At 39.6% G+C, this 14,316-nt stretch overlaps 1 protein-coding gene across 2 annotated transcripts; it reads right to left on the bottom strand.

Annotated features, from left to right (window-relative positions):
* Positions 1 to 1,286: 1,286 nt before the first annotated feature.
* Positions 1,287 to 10,256, bottom strand: DTD2 (D-aminoacyl-tRNA deacylase 2). Of its 2 annotated transcripts, none has more exons than XM_082058083.1 (3): positions 6,916 to 6,991; positions 4,340 to 4,409; positions 1,287 to 2,234 (listed from the first exon to the last, which is right to left on the bottom strand). In XM_082058083.1, the coding sequence occupies exons 1-3, from the start codon at positions 6,958 to 6,960 to the stop codon at positions 1,909 to 1,911; spliced, it is 441 nt and encodes a 146-aa protein (XP_081914209.1). In that variant the 5' UTR covers positions 6,961 to 6,991; the 3' UTR covers positions 1,287 to 1,908. The 2 variants fall into 2 exon arrangements, with proteins under 2 accessions (XP_081914209.1, XP_081914208.1); XM_082058082.1 differs by lacking the exon at positions 6,916 to 6,991 and adding an exon at positions 10,118 to 10,256 and having other exon boundaries at positions 1,320 to 2,234.
* Positions 10,257 to 14,316: the final 4,060 nt, after the last annotated feature.

Genomic DNA, 14,316 nt, shown 5'->3' with positions numbered 1-14,316 from the left:
ATCAATTCTTGAGATATACTGAATACCTGCAATTCCTATAAGGTCAGTGAAAAGTGGTATTACTCAGCACTCTTTAGGATTTGGCCTCCAACAGACAGAGCAATAAAAAAAGTTATTGCAAGCACAAGATCATAATGAATTTGTATTAGTTATTCACATCAGGAAAATCTTATTCGAATGTCACTAGTAAGAACTTAGAATATGACTCATATTATGTCTATCATAACTGTTAATAATAAATATGAATAAATATGTCATTTGTGATCTAGCTAATATTTGCAGGCCATTTGTGTGAATAGTTATTTTCACCTGTGAGAATGCCATTAGCAGGAATTCAACATCCTTAGGTATTTCATAATTATTAACTATACAAATCTGAAAACTCTCTTTACTCTCTTATCAAAACTATGAGCTTTGTATCTATTAAAAAATGTGATACTCAGATAGTCTGAGCCTGCAGATTACACATTCAGGGTTGGTTTGGGGGGGGGTGGGGGTGGGGGATTGGTTTGTTTTCCCAATAAAGATAAGGACAGAATATTTGTAACTACTGACGCAGAGTTTAAGATTGCACAGGCTGGTATGCTCACTAACCATGAGGTTTCACATCTTTTCCAGAATAATTATTTAAATAGGATTTCTGGATAATTACTGCAAAACACATAATTGTGTAATTTCAATTTGAACCCTTCTAAATCCCTGACTTCAAAATCCATGATGCTGCAGTAAAAGAGAAAATTGACTCATAGGATGAATGCAATTGAATCAGTTTTGAATTTGCCACATTTTAATGTTGCTGTTGTGCTCTTATTGCCTTACGAGGCAGAATTTCTCTTCTTAACACTATCTGTTAATAAAGTTTACTATACCACTGCGTAAGAGGTCAGCTGGGAATGGGTCTTCAAATGTGCCAACACTGTATATAAAAGAAATATAAGCTGTTCTCTGCCCTGCAGATTCAGTAGACAAGAAGCTGGAAGGAACTAATAAGGGCAGAGGGAACAATGAGATGGCAGCATACATTGTACCATTTTTATTTTGTTTTCCTTTAAATATTTCAGTCCTTTTCCTGAGGCTCTGTTATGAAAGAATTGAGTAGACAACAAGACCAAGGTAACAAGGACACAGACCAAGCTATAGCAAGCAGCCTATCAAAACACATCAGGGGAGATTTCAGAGTGCAAACTTCAGGAAAGCAATTCAGTGGTACTGCCTCAACTTCAGCTTCTATTAATAGATGTGCCTTACTTTTTCTTCCCTGTATAGCCCATGTTCAGTCCTGGTCCTACCTTAAGTGTCTCATCCCTGCACACTCTGGATGTAGCAAATGGGCTTTCTTATTTAGTATTTACTCCCTGAGAGCCTAAAAATTCAGTGAATTTTTTCTTTCAATGTATTTGCTAGCTAGAAAGCGTTGCTATTTTATAGACAGAAAACAGAAAGCCAAAAATGGTCTGACTCAGGAAATCTGGGAACAAATAAGTACATCAGCATTCATTTTTTTAACCTATAAACATTGATTGCTTGAGCATACTTTACAATAGCTAATACATGTAATATTTTTGTCATTATTTTGCAGTAAGAAACATATGCATTACCCCATTTTCATTAATAAAGCCTTCCAAATTATACATCTTCATTGGATCAATACTGACAATTGTTTTGAGCATGCTTCAGATGAGTACGGATATAAACCACACACATTATCACAAAGCAGCCTCAGTCTCAGGTGTCCTTTTGTTTAATGGGATGAGCAATGTCAGTACAGATGAGTACAAGTCTTTCTTACACCACATCTCCCAAACCATTTAAGTACATTAATGCTTAGACATGAAAAAAAAATTTAAAAAAGAAAAAAAAAGACAAGAGTTGCAAGCCAGTACTGTATCCAGGATAGAATTTATTTTTTCAAAATTCAATCAGATGAGTGTAAGGTCCATTTGTATCCAGTTTTAACACCTGCCTGTTCCCATATGTGCCGTGCTTGACAAGAACACCTGCTTCCATGCATTTGGCATGGGCTGCCAATTCTTTTTCACACAGAGTCACAAACTGAGAATAAAGTTCCAGCCCCTTTTCTTTTTCAATGTTTGCATGGTACTGCATCTTTCTTCCCTTTGGTTTGCCACCTAGGGTAGCTTGCGGTATGATTAGCACATCGCCTGGTAAATCAATAACAGAAACGTACTCGCCACTTTCATTTTCACTTAGTTTAACATTCAACAGCATGTTGACTGCAAAGACAAATAAAAGTTACTGTTACTAACATACGTTAAACAGGACCAATATAACATCATAAACCAAGACTTAACAAATATTGCAATGTGTGACAAAATATTTAAGTAAAAGAAGCTGATTACTAATGCAACAAAACACAGACAATCTGTAAATACTATTAATCAACTAAGATGACTGAGTATTGTGAAGAATGTGAAGGACATTTACATTAATGTAATATGCCTAAAGAGTTATTTCTGGGGAAAGTGGTTGGCTGTCTGAAATCCTGAAGTTTACTCTAGTTGGACACCCCCTATGGAACTCAGGATCTAATTTGTGACCCTAACTTAATTGCCTGATACTCCAATAGGCAACATTTGCACAACACTACACATTGTAGGAGATCAAACCACCTTCAATGCACTTGGGAGAAGTTTCTGCCCCGACTGTCTTTTCATTCTGGTTGCTCAGCAGTTTGGTCTCAAGTGAAGTGACGGGTGGGCAGGAAGGTCAGAGGTGCAAACCGTAACATATAAACTTGCAAACAGAATTGATATTTTGCTAGCATAATATTTTCCAATGTTTCTATAAGAAATCAAATCATTCCCTCAAAATTTAATCCAACTCTGTTTAAAGCTGTGAGGATAGTAGTCATGTCTCCAAACCCATACAAGTTTAATGTTGTTTGAAGCAAAAAGAGCTGAGTTGTGATTCAGAAGCCGAAGAAATACCCATTTAAACAGTTTCAAAATATGTTTAAGAAAAAATATTCTATGAGACAGACACTTAAGAAGGATGGTGCTGGATGAATCTCCTAATAGGAAACAGTATTTCTTCTTCAAGCCTGTTTCATCTGCCACACAGATGAAAAGGTCATTATTCACAGTCATAGAATCATAGAATAGCTTGGGTTGGAAGCGACCTTCAAAGGTCATCTAGTCCAACCCCCTGCAATGAGCAGGGACATCTTCAATTAGATCTGGTTGCTCAGAGCTCCGTCCAGCCTGGCCTTGAATGTCTCCAGGGATGGGGCATCTACCACCTCTCTGGGCAACCTGTGCCAGTAACACTCTCATGAAACTCTCACAAGCACAGAATCAATTCTCATATCATAGCTTTAACTACACCCAAAGATTTCAACCTAGTTTAGCATCACAGAAAGACTGTTCCCTCCAAGACCAAGAGAGACACCTCCAGGAGCTGCTCTCAGCATTGTTAATAGCACCTGTGCTTGTGCACTGCCAGGTCTTTCTGCTGTTCCCAGCAGGCAGCCTGAAATACACTATTGTTACACAACTCTCTGCAAAACCACTAATATCAGCCAGCCACAGAAAAGGAGCACTTTTATCTGGAATATGTGACATCATGGAATTTCCCAGGTGATCCAGTGCTACTGATGGAGGAAAGAAGGGAGAAGAAATTAAATAAAAGTAAAAAAAGAAAACAAGGACAACAAAACCTCAAGCAAAACCAACAGTGAGTGAAGACAGAAATCACTGCCATTTGACCTTATCCACAGCATCTTATCTGTTTTGATGTAAATGTTAAAGTGCATGTGGAGAAGAGGGAAACAACTGCAGATACTGCTGTTAATCACTTCTGAACCAGAAAACTGCACTTGAAATGCTTACAATGTATATAGTATCTCTTAAAGGAGATGGGAAGGACACTGTTCAGCTATCCACCCAACTCCCTCTGCTGGCTATAATTTTAAATAGCCTACACATACAGTGAGATCAGTGTTGAAATAATTCTCAGATCAAGCTACAAATTATTTAAAGGCAATTTTCTCTAAATTCAGGTCTGTCCTCGACTGAACCTGTTGCCTGATACATGTAATATATCAAACAGCAGGTGCAGTGCTTTCTCTCTTTGCCAGAATCTTTTCATCATGGGAACTGGTTTTCTAACAGGTTGATCACGAGCAGACAGACAGAGCGAGAGGTATGGAGAACTGTCAAAAGAAATAAGACTGACCAAGCTGTTCTTTCAGCCAGGTGATTGATTTGGAATGATGCTGTGTGATGGCTTGTTGATGACTTCTCCAAAGGCTTGCTGCCTTTTCTGCCTCTACTGCTCTTCTTTTCAAACAATACAATAATTTATAAGGATTATATCATACCAATTTTTGGAACAAGATCCTCATCAGCGTCTTTGAAGAAGCATATGTAGATAACCAGCCCTCTCTGGATCTATGAAAGATTACAGAAAACTATGTCAATGTTTCTCATTGTCCACCATGTACACTTATCATTAAAACTTGTATCAAAAATTACAGAACAAAAAAAGCTTCCAAGAGTACTTTTAGTTATTTAGTATGGCTTCAGACATCGAGTTTAGACACCACACTGTAGAAGCTTGTGAGATATATACTGATTATCTGCACAGGGCTTCTATGTACAATTAAGCCAATTTATTAGCTCCATGTGAAAACAAATATGGTTGGAATGTACAGTGTACAGCATTAACACAGACAAGGTGACAAGATCAATTAGTGTGCTTAAATCCAGCATAGCAAATAATTAAAGTTTCTTCCCTATCAAAAATACAGATAAAGTAATTTTCAGTGTGAATTATGAGTTTATTTCCAATTATAAAACATAACAAATACCACAGGACTCATCAGTAAACTGAATTGTATTTTGATGTTGAAAGTAATCTGGTACAGGATAGCTCTGAATAAACAGAGTCTGTTAAATAAAAATTTAAATATGATGACCAACAATGAAGAAGTTGTTCAGAATATTATGAAGTTGCTCAAAATATTATTTATCGGTTTGGGTGAAATCTTTTTGGACGAAATGGGTGAAAGGATATGCCACTTCTTCAGCATTCAGAGAGACTACTTGTAAGAACTATCTGAGGGAATAATTAGAAGCAAAAAGCACAAAGAAATTCTTGTGTAGCTTTTCTGCTCTCTTGGTTAGTTCACAAGGAATGCGTGTCCAACAGCCTGTGCCTTAGTAAGACAAACTGATTGATATTCTCTGCAATCAACAGCAATTATGTCTCATGCACAAGTATACCTGAATGGTTCCACTTCTTCAGGAAATAAAAAGAAAGGTATACAATATCCAAATGCATACAATATCTAAAAAACCCTCACTATTGCTTTGTCAAGAGTAAGTATCTTTATATATTTGTTAGAAGAAAAGTAAATGTCACCTTATGAAATACCACCTAAGAGATGCTAACTAGATTGGGGCAGGAAGGAGTCATTAATATTGATGTTATCAAACAAAAATAAGAAATGTTTCTTAAAAATACCTTTTAAAAGTTTTTTCTCTCTTGTCTTTATTTTTCCTTTTTCCTTTTCTTTAAAAGATAAGGTTTTTGGTGAAGAAAACTTAGCTGTACACATGAGATTTTATCCCTTTGTTATTGCAGAGATGAAACAAAACGCTCAAGGCAATGACTGGGAAGAGCTATGCCTTCTCAACTATTTTCCTAGTGACTAAGTCCTGGAAAAAGAATGCTCTTTGTAGCCAAGACGTCACATGCTGAGAAGTTTCAAAAGCTTCCAATGGGTTCTTTCAAAACTCATTTTGACCAATGCAGAATATTATACAGATTCCCAAATGACTGCCTTATTTCATAAACACTGTAAGAAATTAGATGGCCTGAACCTCAAATAACACTTCAAATCACCTGTTCAAATAAGGGAGAGAAACACAGGCTGCCAAAATTTAGAGATCTTTACATGTTTAGCTAAATATTTGTTCCAGAAACAGACTAACATCAGGATATTAATAGAGAATAACAATGCACACGTACCTACTAATAAAAATGTTTGTGATAAAATAGGCCAAGCACATTTACATTGTACGTATCTGACCACTGCATTAGAAAGAAGTGACTCTGTGATAAAGCACACATCACAGAAAATCATTCAAGTTCTAAGACTTGTGACAGCGTGTTTTGCACAGTCTCACATACGGGAGTAACGATATTCTGCAAGCAGCTCATTTAAAAAGATGAAAAGGTAAATAAAGTGACATCTGCAAGTCCTAAGGCCAGACAACGGAAGATTAAGGAAAAACATTCATTATTTTTCCAGCCTCTCTCATGATTTGATGCCTATTTTTGAATATACTTTTTATCACAAGATGAGACATACATATTGAAGGAAATTAGTGGGAAAGGAGGTTAAATGAAAAAAAAGTTAATTCAGAGGCAAGTTAAAGGTGCTAGAGGATGCTTCTATTTATATTGCAGGCTTATGATAGTCTAGAACTTTTAGAGTTGAGAACAATTCAACTGTTTTGTAAATTGAAACCTACAGTTTCTACTGTGACTGAAACCTGTAGCTGACCACTATTTTCAACATGTGTTCAACCATGTTTCAACCTCTTGTTATGTCTTAAATTCATTAGCTTTTTAATTTTCCTAATTGAATACGAGACATAAAATTGAATGCAATTTCAGGAGCTAACCTAATGATAATGTATGTCGGTCCTCTGATCTTATACCCATGTTCCAGATGTCCCAAGACTGGTGCTTGTTGCCAGTGTGAGGAACAGGAATGTGTAAACCTTCTGAAGCAAAGCAAAACATTGCATTGCTGAAGGTCCTCTGTAACCTATGCAAGTCTAGTTGAATGCCTTTCAAAGCTATATATAACGCAGGAAAGCAAACTAACACAAATAAGGTTACAAATTCAACATGCTGACGTGTGAACAGCCACCGCAAGGAACTTATGTAGTGACAGGCAGGAGTCGGGAAGGGAAACTGCTCTGTGCGCATTTGCTGTTATCAGTAAAATGCCTACATAAATATACCAGCAAAGCAAGTTACTTTGCAACACTAACATTTATTATACAACTGTCCTATGTAATCAGCAGACCAGGCAACCTCCATGAAGTGTTGAAGCAGCCAGCCCCCAAGGCCACACAGCCAGCCTGAGCAATGCTGCCCTCTACTTTTTTTTTCCTTTTTTCTTTTTTTTCAGGAAAATGTAATACAACTGGTTATGAAAATGGAGGCACTTTGTAATCCTCAGGAAACCAGCTTGTGAAACTAACTTATATAAGTTATTCTTTGACATTTCCATTTCAAGTTCAGATTTGCTACTCCGTGAGAAGATTTCTTTATACTTATACATTCAGAGATTACATCACCTACCACAGCTCACAGAACAAGCCTGTGCCTGGTAACTTTGCAGTTCTTTTTGCTATCTTAACGAGAAGACAAACCAAGGGAACTAAGATAAGGGGGAGACAGTTTTCATTGTATAAATTGAAGGCACTTACACTTTTTAGCTGAATATTAACTTTGTTTCTTTTCACACATAGTTGTGAAACACACCAAATCTGACCTTATTTCTTCCCTGCATTTAAAAGGATAATGCCTCTTTTTCCTCCTAAGTATTTTACTGTATACATAAACTTTTATGTATGCTATCAACCAACATTTCTCCGTAAACAAGACATCCCATCCCCAGGAATCCTTAATAGGCCAGAAAAACTCAATTGTGAAAACACAATGAAGAACAGTGATTCCAGATAAAGAACATCCACACGGAAGTTCCTAAAATACCTACAGGGGTCTCTTAAAGCTCAGAAGCTATTCAAAGCCACGTACATAACGTGTTATTTATAGTACATCAAAAATTTCTCAAGGTGAGGACCTACTTTTAAGTTGTTATAGATCATCAGGAACACACTGGTTTATGTAAATAATAGTTTATGAGGTCTGTATTTTTTATTTTTGTATTGACATGCATATATAGGAGTAACGTTACCAGAAAACATCAGTAGCAAAGATTCCTCCCAATGACCTCTAAAGTAGGCATAATAAATAAACTACAAATGTCCCATAGTTTTTTGCTGCACAGTGACTAGTTCTTGTTACAACAAATTTCTCCTAAAAAGACCCACATATCCGGGAAAGATTCCTGAGTACCCATGACAAATATTATTAAGGTTCGCATCTGAAAAAAATCTGCTGCCGAGACTGCCCAAATCTCTTGCAGATTCCTTTAGTGCAACCCATTACTTTCCCAGTGATTTTGGTTAAGCCATTTAAAACTTCAAATAAGATATATAAACAGCATAACCTCATTGTAATAGAGTTAGTCATGATATTTCCAAACCATAACATATGCCTCTTTTTGGACAGTTTAAAAGACAGCCAGTAAAATGACATGTCTGCTTTTATTTACTAGATCTACAATTACTTCTGAGATTAGCAAGCTAGAAATAGGATGTTTTTCCTAAAGTTAATTTATTCTGTGCCGAGCAACTTTCAGTTTAATTAACCTTACACTGAGAGGCTAATAATGCAATACACACAGATGTACTTCAGCCAAACACAGTATCTGTGAGATGACATGGATTTCCTCTGAGCAAAACATTCTGTTTTCCCAGATCACACTGCAGAAACTAGTTCTTATGGTTCCATCTGCCTCTTCCAACCAAGGAGATAAATGTTTTAAGGACAATGTCCAACAGGGAAAAGACCTATAGATTTGTCTAGATTTGTTGAATGAACTCATAAGCCCTTTAAACATACTGGAATTTTTACTTTGAAAAAGTTATGCAAGTGACTATATTTAGTCCATTCTGTTTTAGTAGACATTAAGAAGGACAAAGGACAACTGAAAAAACCCAAGAGCTAAATACTTGTCACCTTCACAGATGAGTCATTCTGGTGTAGGTAACCCATAAACAGTGAAAGCCAGAGCAGGAGGGGACATCCCAAAGGGCAGCCCTGGGTGCTATGGATATAGCATGTAATCCAAAGAGTCTGCGGACCTACCGACCTCTCCAGCCACAGGACTGGGGGAGGAAAAAGGGGAAATCACAAAGTTTCCCTCAAGCTATGTGGTAGACTACATCCTAAATTTCATTGTTGATTAGTGGTCTAATAACAAAAAAAAAAAAAAAATAAATCAGAACTACAGCTGCCATAGTCCACTGCTCTACCTCCAAGTGTAGACTATCACACAACTAATGAAGTGCACAGCTGAACCATTCAGCCACATTTGTAGCACCTCTGTGAAAGTGTATTTAAGAAAGGGTATAAAGTCCCAAAGAGGGAGCAGCAACTTTAGAGGAAAAAGAGTGCTTTGTGGTGGAGCAGTCACACTCCTGAAGGGACCAGTCAGCGGAGGACATGCTGGAGCACAGGGGAAGAATGAGCAGCAGCAAGAAACCATCACACACTGACCCCAGGTTCCCGTGTTGCTCATTCCCTTGCTCAGGGGTCTGAAGCGATAACAAGGGGGAAGGAGAGGGCTCCGGAATAGAGAACAGACATCGGGTAGGAGGGGTGTCTGAAGTGAAGCTTAGCCTGGGAAAGGCAGACAGGTGTTTTCCCCAAATGTCTAAATATTTATCTTTTTTCCCAATACCCAAATATTTATCTTAATTGTCAACAAACTAACTTCCCCAAGTCAAGTCTGTTTTGCCCCTGATGGTCACTGGTGATTTCTCCGGCTTTGATCCAACGATTTTCTTGCTCCTGTTTCTGCCCCGGCCGGGCGAACGGCTGGATGGGCTGCGGGCAGCGCCCTCCCCACGCCCGGGGCCGCTTCCAACACAGGCAGCTCCACGGGGAGCGAACCCGAGCACGGACAGACGGCAGCTTTGCAAGGAAAGTACAGACACAACGTCGAACTGGGATCTGCTGAACCTCCCCGGGCGTCACTGCCGGGATCAGTGACCACGCGTGGGGGAAGGACGGCACTTTCCCCCCTGTTATCCCCGGAGAACCCTCTTCAGAAGCGGACGCACCACATCCCATCGCGGGACCCCCTCACCCCGCTCCCTGTCCCCGCCGCGGCTTGCGCGCAGGAGCGTTTTCCCGCTGCCCGGCCCGGAGCGGCCCAGCGCCGCTGCCCCTCGCCCCGCCGGGGAAGAACGGGCGATCCCGCGAGGGGGCGGCCCGCGGCAGACGGTACCTCCACCCACTCGGCCTCGGAGCCGCGCTCGGGCGGCTTCACCTGCAGCCGGGCGGACACGCACTGCTGCAGTAGGGCCCGAGCCAGCGCCGGCCGCGCCGCCGCCATGGCGGGCCCACTCGGTTCGCGGGCGGGCGGGCCGGCCCCGGCCCGGGTAACGCCTTTCCGCCGCCGCAGGCTGCTGGCGGCCGTGCCCCATTGGGTGAGGGGACCCGTCCCCGGGAGCCCGCGGGTCGCAGGCTGCAATGGCAGGTGGGGCGGGGATAGGAGAGGGGCTGCCGGCCCGGCCGCCCTGCAGGGGAGTCACGGGCACGACGGCCGGGGCCGTGGGGTCTGCGAGATGGCAGTGGCTTTGCTTTGCAGGTATCTAGAAGCGACCTGTTTGACATACAAGCAATAGAGAAAATCACCCGGCACTGTATAAAATACTGCATACCTTTTGCAGAAGGTAAAATAGGGCTTGTGATGTGTCAGGGACTTCTAAGGAGTGAGGCAGTGAGGATACAAGCTTTAGAAGGGGATAAACCAAGTATTTTTACGGTCCAACTTACTACAGCTACCAAGGAGTCATGTTTTTGAATTTTTTTTTATATGAAAGATGAAAAATCTGCATGTCTCGTGGGGAAATGTTGCATGCTTAGGTTAAGAATAGTATTTGTGTAGTTTCTGCATGGAAGTGAAAGGCAATTATCTGAATATTGTTTGTCACTTCTTTAAAAGTAAGTGATGTTTCTGTTTCAGGTGACTGAGGCGAACCTATCAAATGGGAGCATTTCTCTTCAGTTCTGCTGTGGAGCAGAGGAAACAGACAGGAATGCAGTTAAAAGGGATCTGGATAGCTAGGGAGCAAAATCATGATCTGAAAAAAAAAAAGAAGTGCATAGTTCTGAAATGAGCTTCCATGCCTAATGGGAAAAGTTGAAGTACTGTAACTGTTTCTTTCAGGCTTTTGGCTACATACCCTGATGTTCATCATACAGCTCCTACATTTGAAGAGTTGTGCCTTCCTCCCATCAGTGAATTCTGACAGATACCAATTTTCAATAATATTGGCAGCAAAGTCAGGATAGAGCGAATTCGGTCTCTCTTGGAATTCATTTTGAGGCTGAAGATCTTGTTTTTACAACTTTTTTTTTTTTCTTAATAAGATGTAATACGTAAAACGTGAGTAAGAAGCCAAATTTTATTGCCTGGCCTCAGTCACAGAGTAAGATTACTGAAGTTATCTGTTGCACAGTAAGGGGCAATATGCACTCATTAATAGCCTGTGTTACACATAGGGATACTTTCGGCTTCTGTCCTTTTAAAGTAACATTCTCTTGCATGCATGTTCAGTGGGGTTGCTCTTCACAAAGCAAACCTTTATGAAAGAAGAAGAAATCACACTAGGTCGTTAGTGCATAAACTAGCTCATTTTTGCTAGCTGTAGGGTATTGTTAAGTATGAGCTGTTTTTGTTTAAACACAGCTAATTTATTTAAAATACCTTCTGTTTTTTACTCTAAAGCTGTATCCCCGTACTTATTAGGAAGTGTTTAATGAGGTAGAAATACATTTAAAGTGAGCAGGTTTCCATATATGTGATATAAATGGAAAATGGATTATACTACAGGGTGGGCAAATTATGTAAGCAGATTATAAAGGGATATTAATATACAAGGATACTGATTGTTCTTTGTTGTGCTACCATTAGTTATGCCAGGATTTGATGGAGAACATTTACTTACATGCAAGTTTCAACACAAATGCCTTTGAAACAGTGTGTAGAGAAATTAGTATGACATCATTGTTTATTTTTGGATGCTTGGTGTAATTATGTCATATTTTCCTTGGGAAGCCAAATTCATTTTGTTGTAATGCATCTTGCATTTCTTCAGTCTTATTGGGCCATAGTTAGGTTAAGGGCCTTTGCATGCCAAAGAACAATAGTAAGTTTCGTGGTTAAATTTTAGATGAGAGTTTGGATTTGATTGTGGGTTTTGTATAGGAAAGAACCTCCTGACCTCTAAAGAATATTTACATACATAAAATAGATTGATGATTTTATCAGTTACTATATGAAGACATTTTGCTGCGTATTGTGTATTTGACACCTGTCCCAGAATATACCTTGTGTCTTCTCTGCTGCTTGTCCCTGAAGCAGAGAGTAAGTATTTTGAGGCTGGTATCCAGAAGACATTTCTGGTTATTTTCACCTCAGTTCTCTTTCAGAGGGGCAGATGACAGTATGAACTATTTCTCACAAATTTCAGTGGACATGCATTTTTCCATACCCCTTCTGTGAATGGTCATGCATATTTCATTTATGTTTAATGGAATGAATCCTTTTGTGAAGAGGAGGGGTGGGTGCTGGGAGCTCTGCCTCTGTGGGTACTTGGCTTTGTCCTGTTTGATTATCAGAGGATTAAATGCTAGAGATCTTTTAGTACCAAAATGATCTCAAATGGTCTTGAATTCTCCCCTAGGGATGATTATTTTTGTTAGTAATAAGTTTGGTGTTGCATACCATTTTGCAGGGGCAGTAGCTGACTGGAACTCTGAAGGGACAAAATGCATCTTAGATTTTATGCCTTTGTCTGTGGTGTCTGAAACCATCATTGAAAGTCTTTCAAGCAGCTATCACATCAACAGAGTGTCCCTAGGTAACATAATCTGTTTTGAAGAGAAACTATACAAAGCTGCAGTGGCACTTAGATAGCAAAGATACAAAATAGGTTGCTGGTAAGGATTATATCTTGGTAGAACTACCTTTTGTGGGACAGGCATAGCTGAAAGGCTGCAGAGTGTCAAGGGAAGAATTAGATTCAAACATTTTACTTTCTCCATTGTCCAGTGTGGAACTCTCTCTTCCCACACATACAGAGATTAAAAAAGCCAAGTAGCAGGGCACATAAAAGGAAAGAAAGAGCACTTAGTTAAATCACTTAGAAACATTTAGTAAATAATCACAGGTGGATGCCACTACTGCTGTGAAGGGTGAGACAGAACTGATGTGCTCCGCTGTGCTAGCTAGTAGAGGTTGCTCTTAGAAGACTCTTTCATCATCAGAGATGGCTTGGAAAGTGGAATTTGTAGCAATGAATTGCAAATTTCCATCATGAGATAAATAAAATGCTACAAAATACTTGGTAAACTGGGATTGGTGTTTAAATAAAGTACATTTTTAAATTTGGTCATGCTGAAACAACAGTTCAGTCCTCAAAGAAAGGAAAAAGGCAATATCTTTAGCTTAAGATATTTAAACTGCCACAAGACAGCTCAGAATTTTTGTTTTTGAAGTAATGTTTACAATCTTACCTCCTGAATTGAATCAAGTCCTTTGCTTTCTGTTGGACTATGACCCTTTTTTCTTCCCTTTTGCTTCCAGTTTACTTATTTTGCTTCTCTTTCTGAGCTACTTAGGCTACTCACGCTATCTGTAATGAGCTATCTGGCTCTTTGGTGATTCTTTTTTCTATTTTGTAGCCTGTTTCTCAGTCTAGTTCAAGATCCAATTAAGCTTTCTTCTTTCTACATCTTCAGAATTGCTAACTGAAATGCTGATTAGCTGTGAGAGAGGAGATGTCACTGAACAGTGATGTGGGTATAGAGATGATTAGGTGGTGTTATTAGAATATTTTTATTGTTTAAGTAGCAGACACATTATGATGGCTCTATTTACTTCTGACTTCTTTCTTATGTAAAGTGCTGTCCAGATATTAAGGTGAAGAGTATGACTGCCTCCCAGCCATCCTCCACCTTCCTCCAGAGGTATTCAAATAGGGAGGTGGAGAGAGGGCATGAAGAATTTTACCAGTCAAGCAGCAGAAATGAGATGGAATAGCAGTCATGTCACTCAAAGACCACAAATATTGCACAATGCCTGTGTAAAGCTACGAGAAATAGTTCTTCCAGAGAAGATGTGGGGTGAAGACCGTCATCAGTTTTGTCTTCCAGACAGACCCCAGATCTGTTTAGCCTTCAAAAGAAGCATTGCAGACTTCTGGGGGAAGATGATTTAAAGGAAGAGATGGTACTGTGATTTTTATCTTTCTGGTTTGCACCATAGCTCTCAGAAAAGTCATGATTTCTTCAGCCCCAGTTTTGTAGTTTGACAGTGGGTGCACCTCTTTAGCTCTTCCAGCAGAGCCAATTTTCTGTCCCCACCAATGTCAGAATTGTTGCCAGGGCAGGTTGTTATTCCTGTTGTGGAAGAGCAAT

Source organism: Streptopelia decaocto (genome assembly GCF_964273445.1).
Source record: "Streptopelia decaocto genome assembly, chromosome: 7".
Lineage (NCBI taxonomy): Eukaryota > Metazoa > Chordata > Aves > Columbiformes > Columbidae > Streptopelia > Streptopelia decaocto.
Note: the sequence above shows the minus strand (reverse complement) of the source record. Positions and strands in the feature narration are given on the sequence as shown.

Excerpts from the sequence above, each read along its gene's own strand:
- DTD2 (XM_082058082.1), bottom strand. The coding sequence starts at position 10,225 with ATGGCGGCGGCGCGGCCGGCGCTGGCTCGGGCCCTACTGCAGCAGTGC. Across the intron at positions 4,410-10,117 it reads CCGAGGCCGAGTGGGTGGAG|ATCCAGAGAGGGCTGGTTAT; the intron begins GTACCGTCTGCC and ends AATCTTTCATAG. Across the intron at positions 2,235-4,339 it reads GGATCTTGTTCCAAAAATTG|TCAACATGCTGTTGAATGTT; the intron begins GTATGATATAAT and ends TTGTCTTTGCAG.